This window comes from Odontesthes bonariensis, chromosome 5 (genome assembly GCF_027942865.1).
Source record: "Odontesthes bonariensis isolate fOdoBon6 chromosome 5, fOdoBon6.hap1, whole genome shotgun sequence".
Lineage (NCBI taxonomy): Eukaryota > Metazoa > Chordata > Actinopteri > Atheriniformes > Atherinopsidae > Odontesthes > Odontesthes bonariensis.
The window spans coordinates 41,565,017-41,584,982 of NC_134510.1; the positions used below are offsets into that span (position 1 = coordinate 41,565,017).

Below are 19,966 nucleotides of genomic sequence, written 5' to 3' on the forward strand. Positions count from 1 at the left end.
ATTTAAAAACAAGCAAATATCTGAGATGGAATCATCAGCCCAGAGTATCAGACTCAGAAAAATAATAAAAACTGTTTCCTGGGATCTGACCATGGACCATCCTGTTCAATCAGCACGTCATTAAAGTTAAACCCGTCATTAGTCAGTCTGAAGCTCTTATACACACGGAACATTCTGCTGTTTTTAGCAATTAGACAAAGTTTTCTGAGGTCTTACTGTGAGCTATGAGACATCAGACGACATTTTACACCTCAGACGCCCTGATATATGCTCCCAGGAACAGGAAGAAGGAGTTTTACACCTCAGACGCCCTGATATACGCTCCCAGGAACAGGAAGAAGGAGTTTTACACCTCAGACGCCCTGATATATGCTCCCAGGAACAGGAAGAAGGAGTTTTACACTTCAGACGCCCTGATATATGCTCCCAGGAACAGGAAGAAGGAGTTTTACACTTCAGACGCCCCGATATATGCTCCCAGGAACAGGAAGAAGGAGTTTTACATCTCAGACGCCCTGATATATGCTCCCAGGAACAGGAAGAAGGAGTTTTACATCTCAGACGCCCTGATATATGCTCCCAGGAACAGGAAGAAGGAGTTTTACACCTCAGGCGCCCTGATATATGCTCCCAGGAACAGGAAGAAGGAGTTTTACACCTCAGGCGCCCTGATATATGCTCCCAGGAACAGGAAGAAGGAGTTTTACACCTCAGACGCTCTGATATATGCTCCCAGGAACAGGAAGAAGGAGTTTTACACCTCAGACGCCCTGATATATGCTCCCAGGAACAGGAAGAAGGAGTTTTACACCTCAGACGCCCTGATATATGCTCCCAGGAACAGGAAGAAGGAGTTTACACCTCAGACGCCCTGATATATGCTCCCAGGAACAGGAAGAAGGAGTTTTACACCTCAGACGCCCTGATATATGCTATTATGATATGATATGATATTTTTAGGGTTAGGTTTTGTGAGGTTAGGGTTTGCTGAACTTCTTTTCTCTGTGTTTGAAGACGTTTCATCTGAACGTTTCCTCAGTTCTGACCCGGTTGCATCAGCTGATAAGCAGACAGGAACCTGAGTTCCATGCTGAGATGAGTTGAACCATGTTGAACTCTTCTCAGCTGTGAGCTGTAGTTTCAGGGAATAAAGATGTTTGCTTCTCTGTGTGGGTGGAGCAGCAGACGCAGACAGACGTCTCAGCTGTTCTCTGATCTGAGGTCAGACATGATGTCATGTCTGTGGTTTGGCCTCGTTGTTTCATTCTGCATCACCTGCCACGCACACACAGTGTTTCCATGGTAACCTCTGCTCTATGACTCACTTTGTCTCAGACTTTATTTCAATTTCCAACCTGGACATTTGCTCACTGACTGCCTGTTAATCCCTCTGTGTCCCCCTGTGTGTGTCCCCCTGTGTGTGTCCCCCTGTGTGTGTCCCCCTGTGTGTGTCCCCCTGTGTGTCCACCTGTGTCCCCACGTGTGTGTCCCTGTGTGTGTCCCCACCTGTGCCCCCCCCCCTGTGTGTCCCTGTGTGTGTCCCCCTGTGTGTGTGTCCCTGTGTGTCCACCTGTGTCCCCCCCCTGTGTGTGTCCCCCTGTGTGTCCACCTGTGTGCCCCCCCCCTGTGTGTCCCCCTGTGTGTGTCCCCCTGTGTGTGTCCCTGTGTGTGTCCCCCTGTGTGTGCCCCCCCCCCCTGTGTGTCCACCTGTGTGTCGCCCCCCCCGTGTGTCCCCCTGTGTGTGTCCCCCTGTGTGTGTGTCCCTCTGTGTGTCCCCCTGTGTGTGCCCCCCTCCTGTGTGTCCACCTGTGTGTCGCCCCCCCCGTGTGCCCCCCCCTGTGTCCCCACCTGTTTGTCCCCACCTGTGTGTGTCCACCTGTGTGTGTCCCCCTGTGTGTCCACCTGTGTGTCGCCCCCCCCGTGTGCCCCCCCCTGTGTCCCCACCTGTTTGTCCCCACCTGTGTGTGTCCACCTCTGTGTGTCCACCTGTGTGTCCCCCCCCGTGTCCCGTCCCCCCCCCGTGTCCCCACCTGTCCCCCCTCCTGTGCAGGTAGCGGGCAGGAAGGGCTTCCCCCATGTGATCTACGCCCGCCTCTGGCGCTGGCCGGACCTCCATAAGAACGAGCTGAAGCACGTGAAGTTCTGCCAGTTCGCCTTCGACCTGAAGTACGACAGCGTGTGTGTGAACCCGTACCACTACGAGAGGGTGGCGTCCCCCGCCTGCACAGGTACCGCCCACCTGACACCCACAGGCGCTCTAATTGGCCCGTTGGTCCCACCTTAGAACCTTATCATCATAGATATGTATAGAACCATAGATATGTATAGAACCATAGATATGTATAGAAGCATAGATATGTATAGAACCATAGATATGTATAGAATCATAGATATGTATAGAATCATAGATATGTATAGAATCATAGATATGTATAGAACCATAGATATGTATAGAACCATAGATATGTATAGAACCATAGATCTGTATAGAATCATAGATGTGTATAGAACCATAGATATGTATAGAATCATAGATATGTATAGAATGGCTAGATGTCTCGTCCGCGTTGCTGGGCAACGGAGTGGAACGTCCGCAGATGGCGGCCATCTTACCACAGGCAGCTCTCTCATTGTGTTGATGGTGAAACATTCAAACATTCAGGACATAACTTGCTTAATTCTCAAACGTTTAGGTTATTATAAACATCAAAGTAGTAAGCTAATTATCACACTACAGACGAAGTCCATATTTATTTTTTAAAATAAAAACGTAAATATTTCAGGTTTATTTGCCCCATGACTCAACTTTATTTACCCCTTGGGATGACTCCCTCAGGGAAATTCAAGTCCCCAGTAGCTCCAAACACACACATAGGATCTCTATAAATATAAATACAGTATAATATAGAATAATTAATATAATATATCATTAATATAGAATAATCTAAAACAAAGTGTAAAAAAGAATATAGGCTATACAAGATATACAAAGTAAAGAGAGTTAAATAAAATAAGTTATAGCACTATGGTTGAGTTATTGCCCATGTTGCACTACACTTGTGTTAATTACACATTGTATGCACATAGTCTGACCATAAATAGAAAAGATATTGCACAGTAGTGACGTGAATTATTGCACAGATGACCGAATAAATAAAATATGGCACAGGGTCTTTTAGTATGTAAAACAGTGTAAAATGGTGGAGATTTCTGTGAGATAAGAGTAACAGCGTCAGAGCAGATCACTTAGCGTAACCATGGTTACCTCAGGTCTGACTGTCTCCCGGACATCTCACCCTGTGGTAAGATGGCCGACCTGTGCGGACGTTCTAAACTATTCTATATATATCTATGCTTATCATCACAGCACCAAACAGCTGATTGGTCCAGCTCAGAGATGTAGTTCCCCCCTCGGCCTATAGGGGGTGCTGTTGGTACAGAGTCTGAAAACGAGTCGTCTGGTTTCAGGTCCTCAGTCTCTGATTAAGGAGGAGTTCCTGCAGGACTGCCTGCAGCTGGACCTGCCCCCCCACGCCGACACGTACAGCCAGCCCCGCCCCGCCATGTATCCCAGCATGCCTCTGTCTCCTCCAGGTGAATGTCTGCAGCCCGTCCTCAGGTGAGTCTCAGGATGTGGACGCCGCTGACGCTGCTGTCTCCTGCAGGAAGGAGCTCCATGGCGTCCGCAGCTCTGAGCGGCGGCGGCGGGGGCGGCGAGGCCCCGGAGGGCCCGAGCATTCTGCAGATTGCCATGCCTCAGAACCACGGAGGCGGGGCCTCCCCACCTCTAACCTCCCAGCCTCCTCACCCTCCTACCCCCACCTCCCCCCACCAGCAGAGCCCCGAGTACAGCAACGCCCCAAAACCTGGTACTGCACCTTTACCTCACCTGTACCTGTACCTCACCTTTACCTCACCTGTACCTGTACCTCACCTGTACCTCACCTGTACCTCACCTGCACCTGTACCTCACCTGCACCTGTACCTCACCTTTACCTCACCTGTACCTCACCTGTACCTTTACCTCACCTGCACCTCACCTGTACCTCACCTGTACCTTTACCTCACCTGTACCTTTACCTCACCTGTACCTCACCTGTACCTGTACCTCACCTGCACCTGTACCTCACCTTTACCTCACCTGTACCTCACATGTACCTTTACCTCACCTGCACCTCACCTGTACCTCACCTGTACCTTTACCTCACCTGTACCTTTACCTCACCTGTACCTGTACCTTTACCTCACCTGTACCTCACCTGTACCTGTACCTCACCTGTACCTTTACCTCACCTGTACCTCACCTGTACCTTTACCTCACCTGCACCTCACCTGTACCTTTACCTCACCTGTACCTCACCTGTACCTTTACCTCACCTGTACCTCACCTGTACCTCACCTGTACCTCACCTGCACCTGTACCTCACCTGCACCTGTACCTCACCTTTACCTCACCTGTACCTCACCTGTACCTTTACCTCACCTGCACCTCACCTGTACCTCACCTGTACCTTTACCTCACCTGTACCTTTACCTCACCTGTACCTTTACCTTTACCTCACCTGTACCTCACCTGTACCTGTACCTCACCTGTACCTGTACCTCACCTGTACCTTTACCTCACCTGTACCTTTACCTCACCTGTACCTCACCTGTACCTTTACCTCACCTGCACCTCACCTGTACCTGTACCTCACATGTACCTGTACCTCACCTGTACCTCACCTGTACCTGTACCTCACCTGTACCTCACCTGTACCTTTACCTCACCTGTACCTCACCTGTACCTGTACCTCACCTGTACCTGTACCTCACCTGTACCTTTACCTCACCTGCACCTGTACCTCACCTGTACCTCACCTGTACCTTTACCTCACCTGTACCTTTACCTCACCTGCACCTCACCTGTACCTGTACCTCACATGTACCTGTACCTCACCTGTACCTGTACCTCACCTGTACCTCACCTGTACCTGTACCTCACCTGTACCTGTACCTCACCTGTACCTTTACCTCACCTGCACCTCACCTGTACCTGTACCTCACATGTACCTGTACCTCACCTGTACCTCACCTGTACCTTTACCTCACCTGTACCTCACCTGTACCTGTACCTGTACCTCACCTGTACCTGTACCTCACATGTACCTGTACCTCACATGTACCTGTACCTCACCTGTACCTGTACCTCACCTGTACCTGTACCTCACCTGTACCTGTACCTCACCTCACCTGCACCTCACCTGCACCTGTACCTCACCTGTACCTCACCTGTACCTTTACCTCACCTGTACCTCACCTGTACCTGTACCTCACCTGTACCTTTACCTCACCTGTACCTGCACCTCACCTGCACCTCACCTGTACCTCACATGTACCTGTACCTCACCTGTACCTCACCTGTACCTGTACCTCACCTGTACCTCACCTGTACCTCACCTGTACCTCACCTGTACCTCACCTGTACCTGTACCTCACCTGTACCTTTACCTCACCTGCACCTCACCTGTACCTGTACCTCACATGTACCTGTACCTCACCTGTACCTCACCTGTACCTGTACCTCACCTGTACCTCACCTGTACCTCACCTGTACCTGTACCTGTACCTCACCTGTACCTGTACCTGTACCTCACATGTACCTGTACCTCACATGTACCTGTACCTCACCTGTACCTCACCTGTACCTGTACCTCACCTGTACCTGTACCTCACCTGTACCTGTACCTCACCTGTACCTTTACCTCACGTGCACCTCATCTGTACCTGTACCTCACATGTACCTGTACCTCACCTGTACCTCACCTGTACCTCACCTGTACCTCACCTGTACCTGTACCTCACCTGTACCTTTACCTCACCTGTACCTTTACCTCACCTGTACCTCACCTGTACCTGTACCTGTACCTCACCTGTACCTTTACCTCACCTGCACCTGTACCTGTATCTCACCTGTACCTTTACCTCACCTGTACCTCACCGGTACCTTTACCTCACCTGTACCTCACCTGTACCTGTACCTGTACCTCACCTGTACCTTTACCTCACCTGCACCTGTACCTCACCTGTATCTCACCTGTACCTTTACCTCACCTGTACCTCACCGGTACCTTTACCTCACCTGTACCTCACCGGTACCTTTACCTCATCTGTACCTTTACCTCACCTGTACATTTACCTCACCTGTACCTTTACCTCACCTGTACCTCACCGGTACCTTTACCTCACCTGTACCTCACCGGTACCTTTACCTCATCTGTACCTTTACCTCACCTGTACATTTACCTCACCTGTACCTTTACCTCACCTGTACCTCACCTGTACCTGTACCTCACCTGTACATTTAACTAACCGTACCTTTACCTCACCTGTACCTTTACCTCACCTGCACCTCACCTGTACCTCACCTGTACCTTTACCTCACCTGTACTTTTACCTTACCTGTACCTTTACCTCACCTGTACCTCACCTGTACCTTTACCTCACCTGTACCTGTACCTCACCTGTACCTGTACCTCACCTGTACCTCACCTGTACCTTTACCTCACCTGTACCTCACCTGTACCTGTACCTCACCTGTACATTTACCTCACCGTACCTTTACCTCACCTGTACCTTTACCTCACCTGCACCTCACCTGTACCTCACCTGTACCTTTACCTCACCTGTACTTTTACCTTACCTGTACCTTTACCTCACCTGCACCTCACCTGTACCTCACCTGTACCTTTACCTCACCTGTACTTTTACCTTACCTGTACCTTTACCTCACCTGTACCTCACCTGTACTTTTACCTTACCTGTACCTTTACCTCACCTGTACCTCACCTGTACCTTTACCTCACCTGTACCTTTACCTCACCTGTACCTCACCTGTACTTTTACCTTACCTGTACCTTTACCTCACCTGTACCTCACCTGTACCTTTACCTCACCTGTACCTCACCTGTACCTTTACCTCACCTGTACCTGTACCTCACCTGTACCTCACCTGTACCTTTACCTCACCTGTACCTCACCTGTACTAATGGGACAGCAGCTGTAGTTGTACAGTAGTAGTAGGACTACTTGTATCAGGAGTTATTGATGATATGAGACAGATACTGACTCCTGTCTGTCTCTGCAGGCACCTGGACAGGTAACAGCCCCGCCCCCTACACCCCTGCAGGACATCAGCACAGTGGGCGGAGCCACACGCAGCAGCCGCCCTTACATCACCATCACCACGCCCCCAACACTCACTTCTGTATGATGTCATATGATGTTCCTGAGAAATGTTACTGATGAACTGGGGTTCAGTTTGGTTCTGTTTGGTTCAGTTTGGTTCTGTTTGGTTCTGTTTGGTTCAGTTTGGTTCTGTTTGGTTCAGTTTGGTTCAGTTTGGTTCTGTGTGGTTCTGTTTGGTTCTGTGTGGTTCTGTTTGGTTCTGTTTGGTTCAGTTTGGTTCAGTTTGGTTCTGTTTGGTTCTGTTTGGTTCTGTGTGGTTCTGTGTGGTTCTGTTTGGTTCAGTTTGGTTCTGTTTGGTTCAGTTTGGTTCAGTTTGGTTCTGTGTGGTTCTGTTTGGTTCTGTGTGGTTCTGTTTGGTTCTGTTTGGTTCAGTTTGGTTCTGTTTGGTTCAGTTTGGTTCAGTTTGGTTCTGTTTGGTTCAGTTTGGTTCTGTGTGGTTCTGTTTGGTTCAGTTTGGTTCTGTTTGGTTCTGTTTGGTTCTGTTTGGTTCAGTTTGGTTCTGTTTGGTTCTGTTTGGTTCAGTTTGGTTCTGTTTGGTTCAGTTTGGTTCTGTTTGGTTCAGTTTGGTTCAGTTTGGTTCTGTGTGGTTCTGTTTGGTTCTGTGTGGTTCTGTTTGGTTCTGTTTGGTTCAGTTTGGTTCTGTTTGGTTCAGTTTGGTTCAGTTTGGTTCTGTTTGGTTCAGTTTGGTTCTGTGTGGTTCTGTTTGGTTCAGTTTGGTTCTGTTTGGTTCTGTGTGGTTCTGTTTGGTTCTGTTTGGTTCAGTTTGGTTCAGTTTGGTTCTGTGTGGTTCTGTTTGGTTCAGTTTGGTTCAGTTTGGTTCAGTTTGGTTCTGTGTGGTTCTGTTTGGTTCAGTTTGGTTCTGTTTGGTTCAGTTTGGTTCAGTTTGGTTCAGTTTGGTTCTGTGTGGTTCTGTTTGGTTCAGTTTGGTTCTGTTTGGTTCTGTTTGGTTCTGTTTGGTTCTGTTTGGTTCAGTTTGGTTCTGTGTGGTTCTGTTTGGTTCAGTTTGGTTCAGTTTGGTTCTGTGTGGTTCTGTTTGGTTCAGTTTGGTTCAGTTTGGTTCAGTTTGGTTCTGTGTGGTTCTGTTTGGTTCAGTTTGGTTCAGTTTGGTTCTGTTTGGTTCTGTTTGGTTCAGTTGGGTTCTGTGTGGTTCTGTTTGGTTCTGTTTGGTTCAGTTTGGTTCAGTTTGGTTCAGTTTGGTTCTGTTTGGTTCTGTGTGGTTCAGTTTGGTTCAGTTTGGTTCAGTTTGGTTCTGTTTGGTTCAGTTTGGTTCAGTTTGGTTCTGTGTGGTTCTGTTTGGTTCAGTTTGGTTCAGTTTGGTTCTGTGTGGTTCTGTTTGGTTCAGTTTGGTTCTGTTTGGTTCAGTTTGGTTCAGTTTGGTTCAGTTTGGTTCAGTTTGGTTCTGTGTGGTTCTGTTTGGTTCAGTTTGGTTCAGTTTGGTTCAGTTTGGTTCTGTGTGGTTCTGTTTGGTTCTGTGTGGTTCTGTTTGGTTCTGTTTGGTTCAGTTTGGTTCAGTTTGGTTCTGTTTGGTTCTGTTTGGTTCTGTGTGGTTCTGTGTGGTTCTGTTTGGTTCAGTTTGGTTCTGTTTGGTTCAGTTTGGTTCAGTTTGGTTCTGTGTGGTTCTGTTTGGTTCTGTTTGGTTCTGTGTGGTTCTGTTTGGTTCTGTGTGGTTCTGTTTGGTTCTGTGTGGTTCTGTGTGGTTCTGTTTGGTTCTGTATGGTTCTGTTTGGTTCTGTTTGGTTCTGTTTGGTTCAGTTTGGTTCTGTTTGGTTCAGTTTGGTTCTGTTTGGTTCAGTTTGGTTCAGTTTGGTTCTGTTTGGTTTTGAAGTACTGAGTCAGTGTTTGTTCCTGCAGGGTCACAGCATCATAGTACGGCTCCGTATCCACAGCCGGTGTCCAACCACCCAGGTGAGTCCCCTGTCCACCTCAGACCACCCGTCCCCTCCCTGTAGACCCGTCCCCTCCCTGTAGACCCGTCCCCTCCCTTTAGAACCGTCCCCTCCCTGTAGACCCGTCCCCTCTCTGTAGAACCGCCCCCTCCCTGTAGACCCGTCCCCTCTCTGTAGACCCGTCCCCTCCCATTTTAGACCCGTCCCCTCCCTGTGGAACTGTCCCCTCTCTGTAGAACCTTTCCATCCCTGTAGACCCGTCCCCTCTCTGTAGACCCGTCTCCTCTCTGTAGATCCGCCCCCTCTCTGTAGACCCGCCCCCTCTCTGTAGACCCGTCCCCTCTCTTTAGATCCGCCCCCTCTCTGTAGACCCGCCCCCTCTCTGTTGAACCGCCCCCTCTCTGTAGAACCGTCCCCCTCCCTGTAGACCCGCCCCCTCTCTGTAGAACCGTCCCCCTCCCTGTAGACCCGTCCCCTCTCTGTAGAACCGCCCCCTCCCTGTAGACCCGTCCCCCTCCCATTTTAGACCCGTCCCCTCCCTGTAGAACTGTCCCCTCTCTGTAGAACCTTTCCATCCCTGTAGACCCGTCCCCTCCCTGTAGACCCGTCCCCTCCCTTTAGAACCGTCTCCTCTCTGTAGACCCGCCCCCTCTCTGTAGACCCGTCTCCTCTCTGTAGACCCGTCCCCTCTCTTTAGATCCGCCCCCTCTCTGTAGACCCGCCCCCTCTCTGTAGATCCGCCCCCTCTCTGTAGACCCGCCCCCTCTCTGTTGAACCGCCCCCTCTCTGTAGAACCGTCCCCCTCTCTGTAGACCCGTCTCCTCTCTGTAGATCCGCCCCCTCTCTGTAGACCCGTCCCCTCTCTTTAGATCCGCCCCCTCTCTGTAGACCCGTCTCCTCTCTGTAGATCCGCCCCCTCTCTGTAGACCCGTCTCCTCTCTGTTGAACCGCCCCCTCTCTGTAGAACCGTCCCCCTCTCTGTAGACCCGTCTCCTCTCTTTAGATCCGCCCCCTCTCTGTAGACCCGTCTCCTCTCTGTTGAACCGCCCCCTCTCTGTAGAACCGTCCCCCTCTCTGTAGACCCGTCTCCTCTCTGTAGATCCGCCCCCTCCCTGTAGACCCGTCCCCTCTCTTTAGATCCGCCCCCTCTCTGTAGACCCGCCCCCTCTCTGTTGAACCGCCCCCTCTCTGTAGAACCGTCCCCCTCCCTGTAGACCCGTCCCCTCTCTGTAGAACCGCCCCCTCTCTGTAGACCCGTCCCCCTCCCTGTAGACCCGTCCCCCTCCCTGTAGACCCGTCCCCCTCCCTGTAGACCCGTCCCCCTCCCTGTAGACCCGTCCCCTCCCTGTAGAACCGTCCTCTGAGTCTCAGCCCCCCCGGTGCTCCGTCTGTCCCACAGGTCCAGAGTTCTGGTGTTCCATCTCATACTTTGAGTTGGACGTTCAGGTCGGTGAGATGTTTAAGGTCCAGTCCAGCTGTCCTCTGGTTACGGTGGACGGTTACGTGGACCCCTCGGGAGGAGATCGCTTCTGTTTGGGCCAGCTGAGCAACGTTCACCGCACGGCCGCCAGCCACCGGGCCAGGTGACCCTTTGACCCGTTCTTACCAGTTCAAACCAGTTCGAACCAGTTCAAACCAGTTTAGATCAGTCAGACCGATTCAAACCAGTTCAAACCAGTTTAGATCAGTCAGACCGGTTCAAATCAGTTCAAACCAGTTTAGATCAGTCAGACCGGTTCAAACCAGCTTAGATCAGTCAGTCCGGTTCAAACCGGTTTAGATCAGTCAGACCGGTTCAAACCAGTTCAAACCAGCTTAGATCAGTCAGACCGGTTCAAACCAGTTCAAACCGGTTTAGATCAGTCAGACCGGTTCAAACCAGTTCAAACCAGCTTAGATCAGTCAGACCGGTTCAAACCAGTTCAAACCAGTTTAGATCAGTCAGACCGGTTCAAACCAGTTCAAACCAGTTTAGATCAGTCAGACCGGTTCAAACCAGCCTAGATCAGTCAGATCGGTTCAAACCAGCTTAGATCAGTCAGACCGGTTCAAACCAGCTTAGATCAGTCAGACCGGTTCAAACCAGCTTAGATCAGTCAGATCGGTTCAAACCAGTTTAGATCAGTCAGACCGGTTCAAACCAGCTTAGATCAGTCAGACCGGTTCAAACCAGTTTAGATCAGTCAGACCGGTTCAAACCAGCTTAGATCAGTCAGACCGGTTCAAACCAGTTTAGATCAGTCAGACCGGTTCAAACCAGCTTAGATCAGTCAGATCGGTTCAAACCAGCTTAGATCAGTCAGACCGGTTGAAACCAGCTTAGATCAGTCAGTCCGGTTCAAACCGGTTTAGATCAGTCAGACCGGTTCAAACCAGTTCAAACCAGCTTAGATCAGTCAGACCGGTTCAAACCAGTTCAAACCAGTTTAGATCAGTCAGACCGGTTCAAACCAGTTCAAACCAGTTTAGATCAGTCAGACCGGTTCAAACCAGCTTAGATCAGTCAGACCGGTTCAAACCAGCTTAGCTCAGTCAGACCGGTTCAAACCAGCTTAGATCAGTCAGATCGGTTCAAACCAGTTTAGATCAGTCAGACCGGTTCAAACCAGTTCAAACCAGTTTAGATCAGTCAGACCGGTTCAAACCAGCTTAGATCAGTCAGACCGGTTGAAACCAGCTTAGATCAGTCAGACCGGTTGAAACCAGCTTAGATCAGTCAGACCGGTTGAAACCAGCTTAGATCAGTCAGTCCGGTTCAAACCGGTTTAGATCAGTCAGACCGGTTCAAACCAGTTCAAACCAGTTTAGATCAGTCAGACCGGTTCAAACCAGTTCAAACCAGTTTAGATCAGTCAGATCGGTTCAAACCAGTTTAGATCAGTCAGACCGGTTGAAACCGGTTCACCCAGCAGGGGGAGCTGTCAGTGTTGTCATCTGTCTGGTCTGCAGGCTCCACATCGGTCGGGGGGTTCAGCTGGAGTGTCGAGGTGAGGGGGACGTCTGGATGCGTTGCCTTAGCGACCACTCTGTGTTCGTCCAGAGTTACTACCTGGACCGGGAGGCGGGCCGAGCACCAGGGGACGGCGTTCATAAGATCTACCCCGGAGCGTACATCAAGGTGAGCACACCTCCTGCTCACCTGTGCTGAGTTAATCTCTCCACCTGGTGCACAGCCTCCAGGTGCTGGAGCCTCTCATCCTGCTCAGATCGTGTTTCATGTGACGCCAAACACCGGAAGTGACAAAAAAACTCATGCAGGAAATGTAAAGAGAAGAATAACTGACATAAATACATCGTTTAGATTTTTAAGTCAAATTATTCACGTTGTAAGATGACAGTAGAATATATCATTTAATAAGTTGGGGGAAATGTTAAAAAATGATGGGAAAATAAATGCAGGCATAAAATAATGAGATTTAATTAAAGGGTAAAATAAAGGAATAAGGAATTCGACAAAACTAAAAGATGTACACATTAATATCACATAATTCTTCTTCATTACTGCATAAATCATTTTTTCTTCTTTATTTTAGAAGCATTTATTGATCTGTGAATTTAATCATTGAACCATTTATGTTTATATCATTTTTATTGAACTTTTTTAACATTAATTTCTAGAGGCATTTTGGTAGTTTTTTTTAAGCTATTGAACCGTTTATATATCTTGTATTATAAAATGTATTTTACATTATGACCTGTGGAAATTTATGGCCAATGATATCATTTCAATACTCTAATAAAACTATAAATCATGTTTATTTTGATCTTTATTGCCACTGTAGCACAGATGCTTGGGAAACATTTGAACTTTAAATACTTAAATAAATTGCTTTTAGTGCCTCATAAAACTAAACTAAAAATGTCTATTTGTAGAACCTCCTCAGCTTAGGTTAATCCACCATAATCACCAACACAAATACTGATTATTATTTGCACACACATATATATATATGTGTGTGTGTGTGTGTGTGTGTGTGTGTGTGTGTGTGTGTGTGTGTGTGTGTGTGTGTGTGTGTGTGTGTATGTATGTATATATATATATATATATATATATATATATATATATATAAATATATATATATATATATATATATATATATATATATATAAATATATATATATATATATATATATATATATATATATATATATATATATATCGTATTTATTTATCTTAACTGACGGTGGCCAACAAGCATCAGGCGCCCCCTGCTGGTGGGATGTGATAAATACAAGCACAAAGATAAAGTTAAGGCAAGGCAATTTTATTTATAGAGCACAATTCATACACAGGGCAATTCAAAGTGCTTTACAGCTACATAAAATCACAAGAAGGCAATAAAATCATTAAAAAGGAATAAAAAAAAACTAAAAGAAAGAAATTAAAAAAGAAAGAAATTTAAGACCCATTAAAATAATCATTAAGTAATTAAAAAGTGAAGAGTGCAGATAAAATACTTTCAGGTGTCATATGCACAGCTAAATAGAACTGTTTTCAGCCTGGATTTAAACATTGTCAGAGCTGAGGCCTGTCTCACATCTTCTGGAAGACTGTTCCAGATGTTAGGGGCATAAAACTGAAACGCAGCCTCACCTTGTTTAGTCCTGACTCTGGGCCCCAGCAGGAGACCCCTCCCTGAGGCAGGAGACCCCTCCCTGGGGCAGGAGACCCCTCCCTGAGGCAGGAGACCCCTCCCTGAGGCAGGAGACCCCTCCCTGAGGCGGGCAGGAGACCCCTCCCTGAGGCAGGAGACCCCTCCCTGGGGCAGCAGACCCCTCCCTGGGGCAGGAGACCCCTCCCTGAGGCAGGAGACCCCTCCCTGGGGCAGCAGACCCCTCCCTGAGGCAGCAGACCCCTCCCTGGGGCAGGAGGCCCCTCCCTGAGGCAGGAGACCCCTCCCTGAGGCAGCAGACCCCTCCCTGGGGCAGGAGACCCCTCCCTGGGGCAGGAGGCCCCTCCCTGAGGCAGGAGACCCCTCCCTGAGGCAGCAGACCCCTCCCTGAGGCAGGAGACCCCTCCCTGGGGCAGGAGACCCCTCCCTGAGGCGGGCAGGAGACCCCTCCCTGAGGCAGGAGACCCCTCCCTGGGGCAGGAGACCCCTCCCTGAGGCAGCAGACCCCTCCCTGAGGCGGGCAGGAGACCCCTCCCTGAGGCAGGAGACCCCTCCCTGAGGCAGGAGACCCCTCCCTGGGGCAGGAGACCCCTCCCTGAGGCAGCAGACCCCTCCCTGAGGTTCTCAGAGCCCGAGTTGGTTCATATGGCTCTAACATGTCAGAGATGTACTTTGGCGCTTGACCGTTAAGTTTAAGTTAAGTTAATATGATAATAAAAGTTCTTCAAATTAAATGAAAAATTCAAGCAAAATGATTTATTAGAATGTGAAATATGCTTTAATTTCAAACTGCATTAATTTAATTTTGTGTTAATGTTTTTTTTTTTTACTTTGTCTCCTGTATTTATTTGTGAATTATTTTTCTTTACATCATATTAATCCATTTATTCCCTCCAAATGATTCATTTCTTTATTTTATTTTATCATAAAATACTAGATTTTTATTTTTTTATTTTATTAGATTTTTGTGAATAATTTTCTTCACAGATAGATTTACTTCCCCTTTGTCTCCTTTATTTGTGTCTCACCTGTGCAGGTGTTTGACCTGCGACAGTGCCACAGACAGATGCAGCAGCAGGCGGCGGCAGCTCAGGCCGCCGTAGAGACTCAGGCGGCCGCCGTCATTGGTGCAATACCTGGTCCCAACAGCGTTGGTGGGATCGCACCTGCCGTCAGTGAGTACCACCTGGGTCTAAATGTGTGTGTAAAACCAGTAAAACCGGTTCAGACCAGTCAAGCTACCTTAAACCAGTTCAGACCACTCAAGCTACCTTAAACCAGTTCAGACCAGTCAGGCTGCCTTAAACCAGTTCAGACCAGTCAGGCTGCCTTAAACCGGTTCAGACCAGTCAGGCTACCTTAAACCAGTTCAGACCAGTCAAGCTACCTTAAACCAGTTCAGACCAGTCAGGCTGCCTTAAACCAGTTCAGACCAGTCAGGCTACCTTAAACCAGTTCAGACCAGTCAAGCTACCTTAAACCAGTTCAGACCAGTCAGGCTGCCTTAAACCAGTTCAGACCAGTCAGGCTGCCTTAAACCAGTTCAGACCAGTCAGGCTGCCTTAAACCAGTTCAGACCAGTCAGGCTGCCTTAAACCAGTTCAGACCAGTCAGGCTGCCTTAAACCAGTTCAGGCCAGTCAGACTGTTCTTAAACCGGTTCAGACCAGTCAGGCTGCCTTAAACCAGTTCAGGCCAGTCAGGCTGCCTTAAACCAGTTCAGACCTGTCAGGCTACCTTAAACCGGTTCAGACCAGTCAGGCTACCATAAACCGGTTCAGACCAGTCAGGCTACCATAAACCGGTTCAGACCAGTCAGGCTACTTTAAACCGGTTCAGACCAGTCAGGCTACCTTAAACCAGTTCAGACCAGTCAGGCTACCTTAAACCAGTTCAGACCAGTCAGGCTACCTTAAACCGGTTCAGACCAGTCAGGCTGCCTTAAACCAGTTCAGACCAGTCAGACTGCCTTAAACCGGTTCAGACCAGTCAGGCTACCATAAACCGGTTCAGACCAGTCAGGCTATCTTAAACCAGTTCAGGCCAGTCAGACTGCCTTAAACCGGTTCAGACCAGTCAGGCTACCATAAACCGGTTCAGACCAGTCAGGCTATCTTAAACCAGTTCAGACCAGTCAGGCTACCTTAAACCAGTTCAGACCAGTCAGGCTACCATAAACCGGTTCAGACCAGTCAGGCTACCTTAAACCGGTTCAGACCAGTCAGGCTACCTTAAACCAGTTCAGACCAGTCAGGCTACCTTAAACCAGTTCAGACCAGTCAAGCTACCTTAAACCAGTTCAGACCAGTCAGGCTGCCTTAAACCAGTTCAGACCAGTCAGGCTGCCTTAAACCGGTTCAGACCAGTCAGGCTACCTTAAACCAGTTCAGACCAGTCAAGCTACCTTAAACCAGTTCAGACCAGTCAGGCTGCCTTAAACCAGTTCAGACCAGTCAAGCTACCTTAAACCAGTTCAGACCAGTCAGGCTGCCTTAAACCAGTTCAGACCAGTCAGGCTGCCTTAAACCAGTTCAGACCAGTCAGGCTACCTTAAACCAGTTCAGACCAGTCAAGCTACCTTAAACCAGTTCAGACCAGTCAGGCTGCCTTAAACCAGTTCAGACCAGTCAGGCTGCCTTAAACCAGTTCAGACCTGTCAGACTACCTTAAACCAGTTCAGGCCAGTCAGACTGTTCTTAAACCGGTTCAGACCAGTCAGGCTGCCTTAAACCAGTTCAGACCTGTCAGGCTACCTTAAACCGGTTCAGACCAGTCAGGCTACCATAAACCGGTTCAGACCAGTCAGGCTACCATAAACCGGTTCAGACCAGTCAGGCTACTTTAAACCGGTTCAGACCAGTCAGGCTACCTTAAACCAGTTCAGACCAGTCAGGCTACCTTAAACCAGTTCAGACCAGTCAGGCTACTTTAAACCGGTTCAGACCAGTCAGGCTGCCTTAAACCAGTTCAGACCAGTCATGCTGCCTTAAACCAGTTCAGGCCAGTCAGACTGCCTTAAACCGGTTCAGACCAGTCAGGCTACCATAAACCGGTTCAGACCAGTCAGGCTATCTTAAACCGGTTCAGACCAGTCAGGCTACCTTAAACCAGTTCAGACCAGTCAGGCTACCATAAACCGGTTCAGACCAGTCAGGCTACCTTAAACCGGTTCAGACCAGTCAGGCTACCTTAAACCAGTTCAGACCAGTCAGGCTACCTTAAACCAGTTCAGACCAGTCAGGCTACCATAAACCGGTTCAGACCAGTCAGGCTACCTTAAACCGGTTCAGACCAGTCAGGCTGCCTTAAACCAGTTCAGACCAGTCAGGCTACTTTAAACCAGTTCAGACCAGTCAGACTTGCTAGCATTGAACCTTGTTAGCGTTGAACCTTGCTAGCGTTGAACCATGCTAGCGTTGAACCATGCTAGCGTTGAACCTTGCTAGCGTTGAACCTTGCTAGCGTTTAACCGTGCTAGCATTGAACCTTGCTAGCGTTGAACCTTGCTAGCGTTTAACCGTGCTAGCATTGAACCTTGCTAACGTTGAACCTTGCTCGCGTTGAACCTTGCTAGCGTTGAACCTTGCTAACATTGAACCTTGCTAGCGTTGAACCTTGCTAACATTGAACCTTGTTAGCGTTGAACCTTGCTAACATTGAACCTTGCTAGTGTTGAACCTTGCTCTCCGGCTCCTGTAAGGTGCATCGGTGTGTTTCCTCCCTCAGGCGTGTGCTCGGCAGCAGGTCTGGGCGTGGACGACCTTCGCCGGCTGTGCATCGTGCGCCTGAGCTTCGTCAAAGGTTGGGGCTGCGACTACCCGCGGCAGAGCATCAAGGACACCCCCTGCTGGCTGGAGGTCCACCTGCACCGGGCGCTGCAGCTGCTCGACCAGGTGCTGCACACGCTGCCGCCGCGGGAGCACTCGCTCTGACGGACCCCCGCCCCGCCATGACACCCGACTACCGACGACTCAGTGACATCATCGGGACTAATCGGCTCCGCCCTCTAAGCAGGTTCCAATGAGCTCTCCGCAGCAGCTCATTGGTCAGTGGAGGCGGACCTCAGACATTCAGCCAACCACAGCTTCACATCCTGCCCGTCATTCTGTTACAGCAGCTGAGGGTCCGTTCACACAGATTTATACAACCTGGCGGCTCAGTGGCTCCCCCCGGTGGGTGGTTTGGGTTGGGTAATAAGCCCCACCCCCTGGTGGCTGGTTCAGATTCAGGTTCCAGACCAGATTCAGGATCCAGATCAGATTCAGGATCCAGACCAGATTCAGGATCCAGACCAGATTCAGGATCCAGATCAGATTCAGGATCCAGACCAGATTCAGGATCCAGATCAGATTCAGGATCCAGATCAGATTCAGGATCCAGACCAGATTCAGGATCCAGACCAGATTCAGGATCCAGATCAGATTCAGGATCCAGATCAGATTCAGGATCCAGACCAGATTCAGGATCCAGATCAGATTCAGGATCCAGACCAGATTCAGGATCCAGATCAGATTCAGGATCCAGACCAGATTCAGGATCCAGATCAGATTCAGGATCCAGATTCAGGATCCAGATCAGATTCAGGATCCAGATCAGATTCAGGATCCAGATCAGATTCAGGATCCAGATTCAGGATCCAGATCAGATTCAGGATCCAGATCAGATTCAGGATCCAGATTCAGGATCCAGATCAGATTCAGGATCCAGACCAGATTCAGGATCCAGATCAGATTCAGGATCCAGACCAGATTCAGGATCCAGATCAGATTCAGGATCCAGATTCAGGATCCAGATCAGATTCAGGATCCAGATTCAGGATCCAGACCAGATTCAGGATCCAGATTCAGGATCCAGATCAGATTCAGGATCCAGATCAGATTCAGGATCCAGATTCAGGATCCAGATTCAGGATCCAGATTCAGGATCCAGATCAGATTCAGGATCCAGATCAGATTCAGGATCCAGATTCAGGATCCAGACCAGATTCAGGATCCAGATCAGATTCAGGATCCAGATCAGATTCAGGATCCAGATCAGATTCAGGATCCAGATTCAGGATCCAGACCAGATTCAGGATCCAGATCAGATTCAGGATCCAGATCAGATTCAGGATGAGGCTGTTGGCCCAAAGCTCAGTGATGATTTGTGTGAACTGACCCTTTAACTGCTGGAAGATATCAAACTTTAAATCAGCTGATACCAAAAACCCAAAGTTCATCTCCTTTCTGCTCCTTTAACCCGCCTCACAGTTTATTTATTCATATTGATTATGGACCAAAGATTGGCTTCTGTTGGATGACATCACATCCTGTTCCGCTGCCGCCGCTCCTCCCAAACCTGTCAGGTTATTTATTCTGTCATCAGGGTTTGTTTTGTTTTGTTTTCCAGCTTTTTATCACATTTAACATGTGAAATGATTTTATACAGAAATGGCTGATAACTATAACTATCTGCTGTTTATTCAAATTAAACTTTTATCATAAAAATAAAACATATCCATGCTTCTTCTCCTGCATCTTTGTGTACTTCCTGCTCCTGAGGCTCTGATTGGTGGGCAGGTTCAGGTGAGGCTCCATACCTGCTCAACATTAAACTCTATTATCAAACCAGACATACATTTAGAATAAACTCAGGAACCCAGACTTTGGTTTTATCTCAGAAAACTTTGTTCAAACGAAATTATTGCATTCTTATAACATTTCTTGATGTTTTTCAATTTTCAACATTTCTTGAAAAAGGCAGAAAATAGTACAAAAAAGTACTTGAAACTACTACTACAATTGATTGATTGATTTTTTTTTTTATTTATTTAGTCATTTATTATTATTAGTTAGTTGTAGTATTTTTAATACAATCATTGTAAATATTTAAAAAAATGTTGAGCTACTTGACTAATTTGAATTATGAATAAAGTATTTTTCTATTTCTACAAAAAAATACTTGAATATGTCAGAGTCCTCTGAAAACCTTGAAGATTTGTGTTATATTAGCTAAACATTAACTATCTTTGTTATTATGTAAAATATGAAATAGATACTTTATTGATCCCGAAGGAAATTCAAGCATCCAGTAGCAAGACATAATAAAGCAATAAAAATGTTTATGCAATTATAAACACTTTAAAAACAACCTAAGAATTTATTAAACACTTTAAAAATAACATAAAAATGTATAAAACACTTTAGAAATAACCTAAGAATTTATAAAACACTTTAAAATAACCTAAGAATTTATAAAACAC

At 48.0% G+C, this 19,966-nt stretch overlaps 1 protein-coding gene across 2 annotated transcripts in view; it reads left to right on the forward strand.

Annotated features, from left to right (window-relative positions):
* LOC142380504 (mothers against decapentaplegic homolog 4-like) overlaps positions 1 to 18,068 on the forward strand; it is a 64,989-nt gene extending 46,921 nt beyond the window's left edge. For both annotated transcript variants that reach the window (XM_075466407.1, XM_075466408.1), the window contains exons 3-11: positions 2,051 to 2,228; positions 3,469 to 3,594; positions 3,666 to 3,869; positions 7,127 to 7,246; positions 9,079 to 9,132; positions 10,513 to 10,696; positions 12,063 to 12,231; positions 14,763 to 14,901; positions 17,452 to 18,068. In XM_075466407.1, coding sequence (XP_075322522.1) covers positions 2,051 to 2,228; positions 3,469 to 3,594; positions 3,666 to 3,869; positions 7,127 to 7,246; positions 9,079 to 9,132; positions 10,513 to 10,696; positions 12,063 to 12,231; positions 14,763 to 14,901; positions 17,452 to 17,657 — 1,380 coding nt within the window. In that variant the 3' untranslated portion in view covers positions 17,658 to 18,068. The remainder of the gene's footprint in view (positions 1 to 2,050; positions 2,229 to 3,468; positions 3,595 to 3,665; positions 3,870 to 7,126; positions 7,247 to 9,078; positions 9,133 to 10,512; positions 10,697 to 12,062; positions 12,232 to 14,762; positions 14,902 to 17,451) is intronic.
* The last annotated feature ends 1,898 nt before the right edge of the window (positions 18,069 to 19,966 follow it).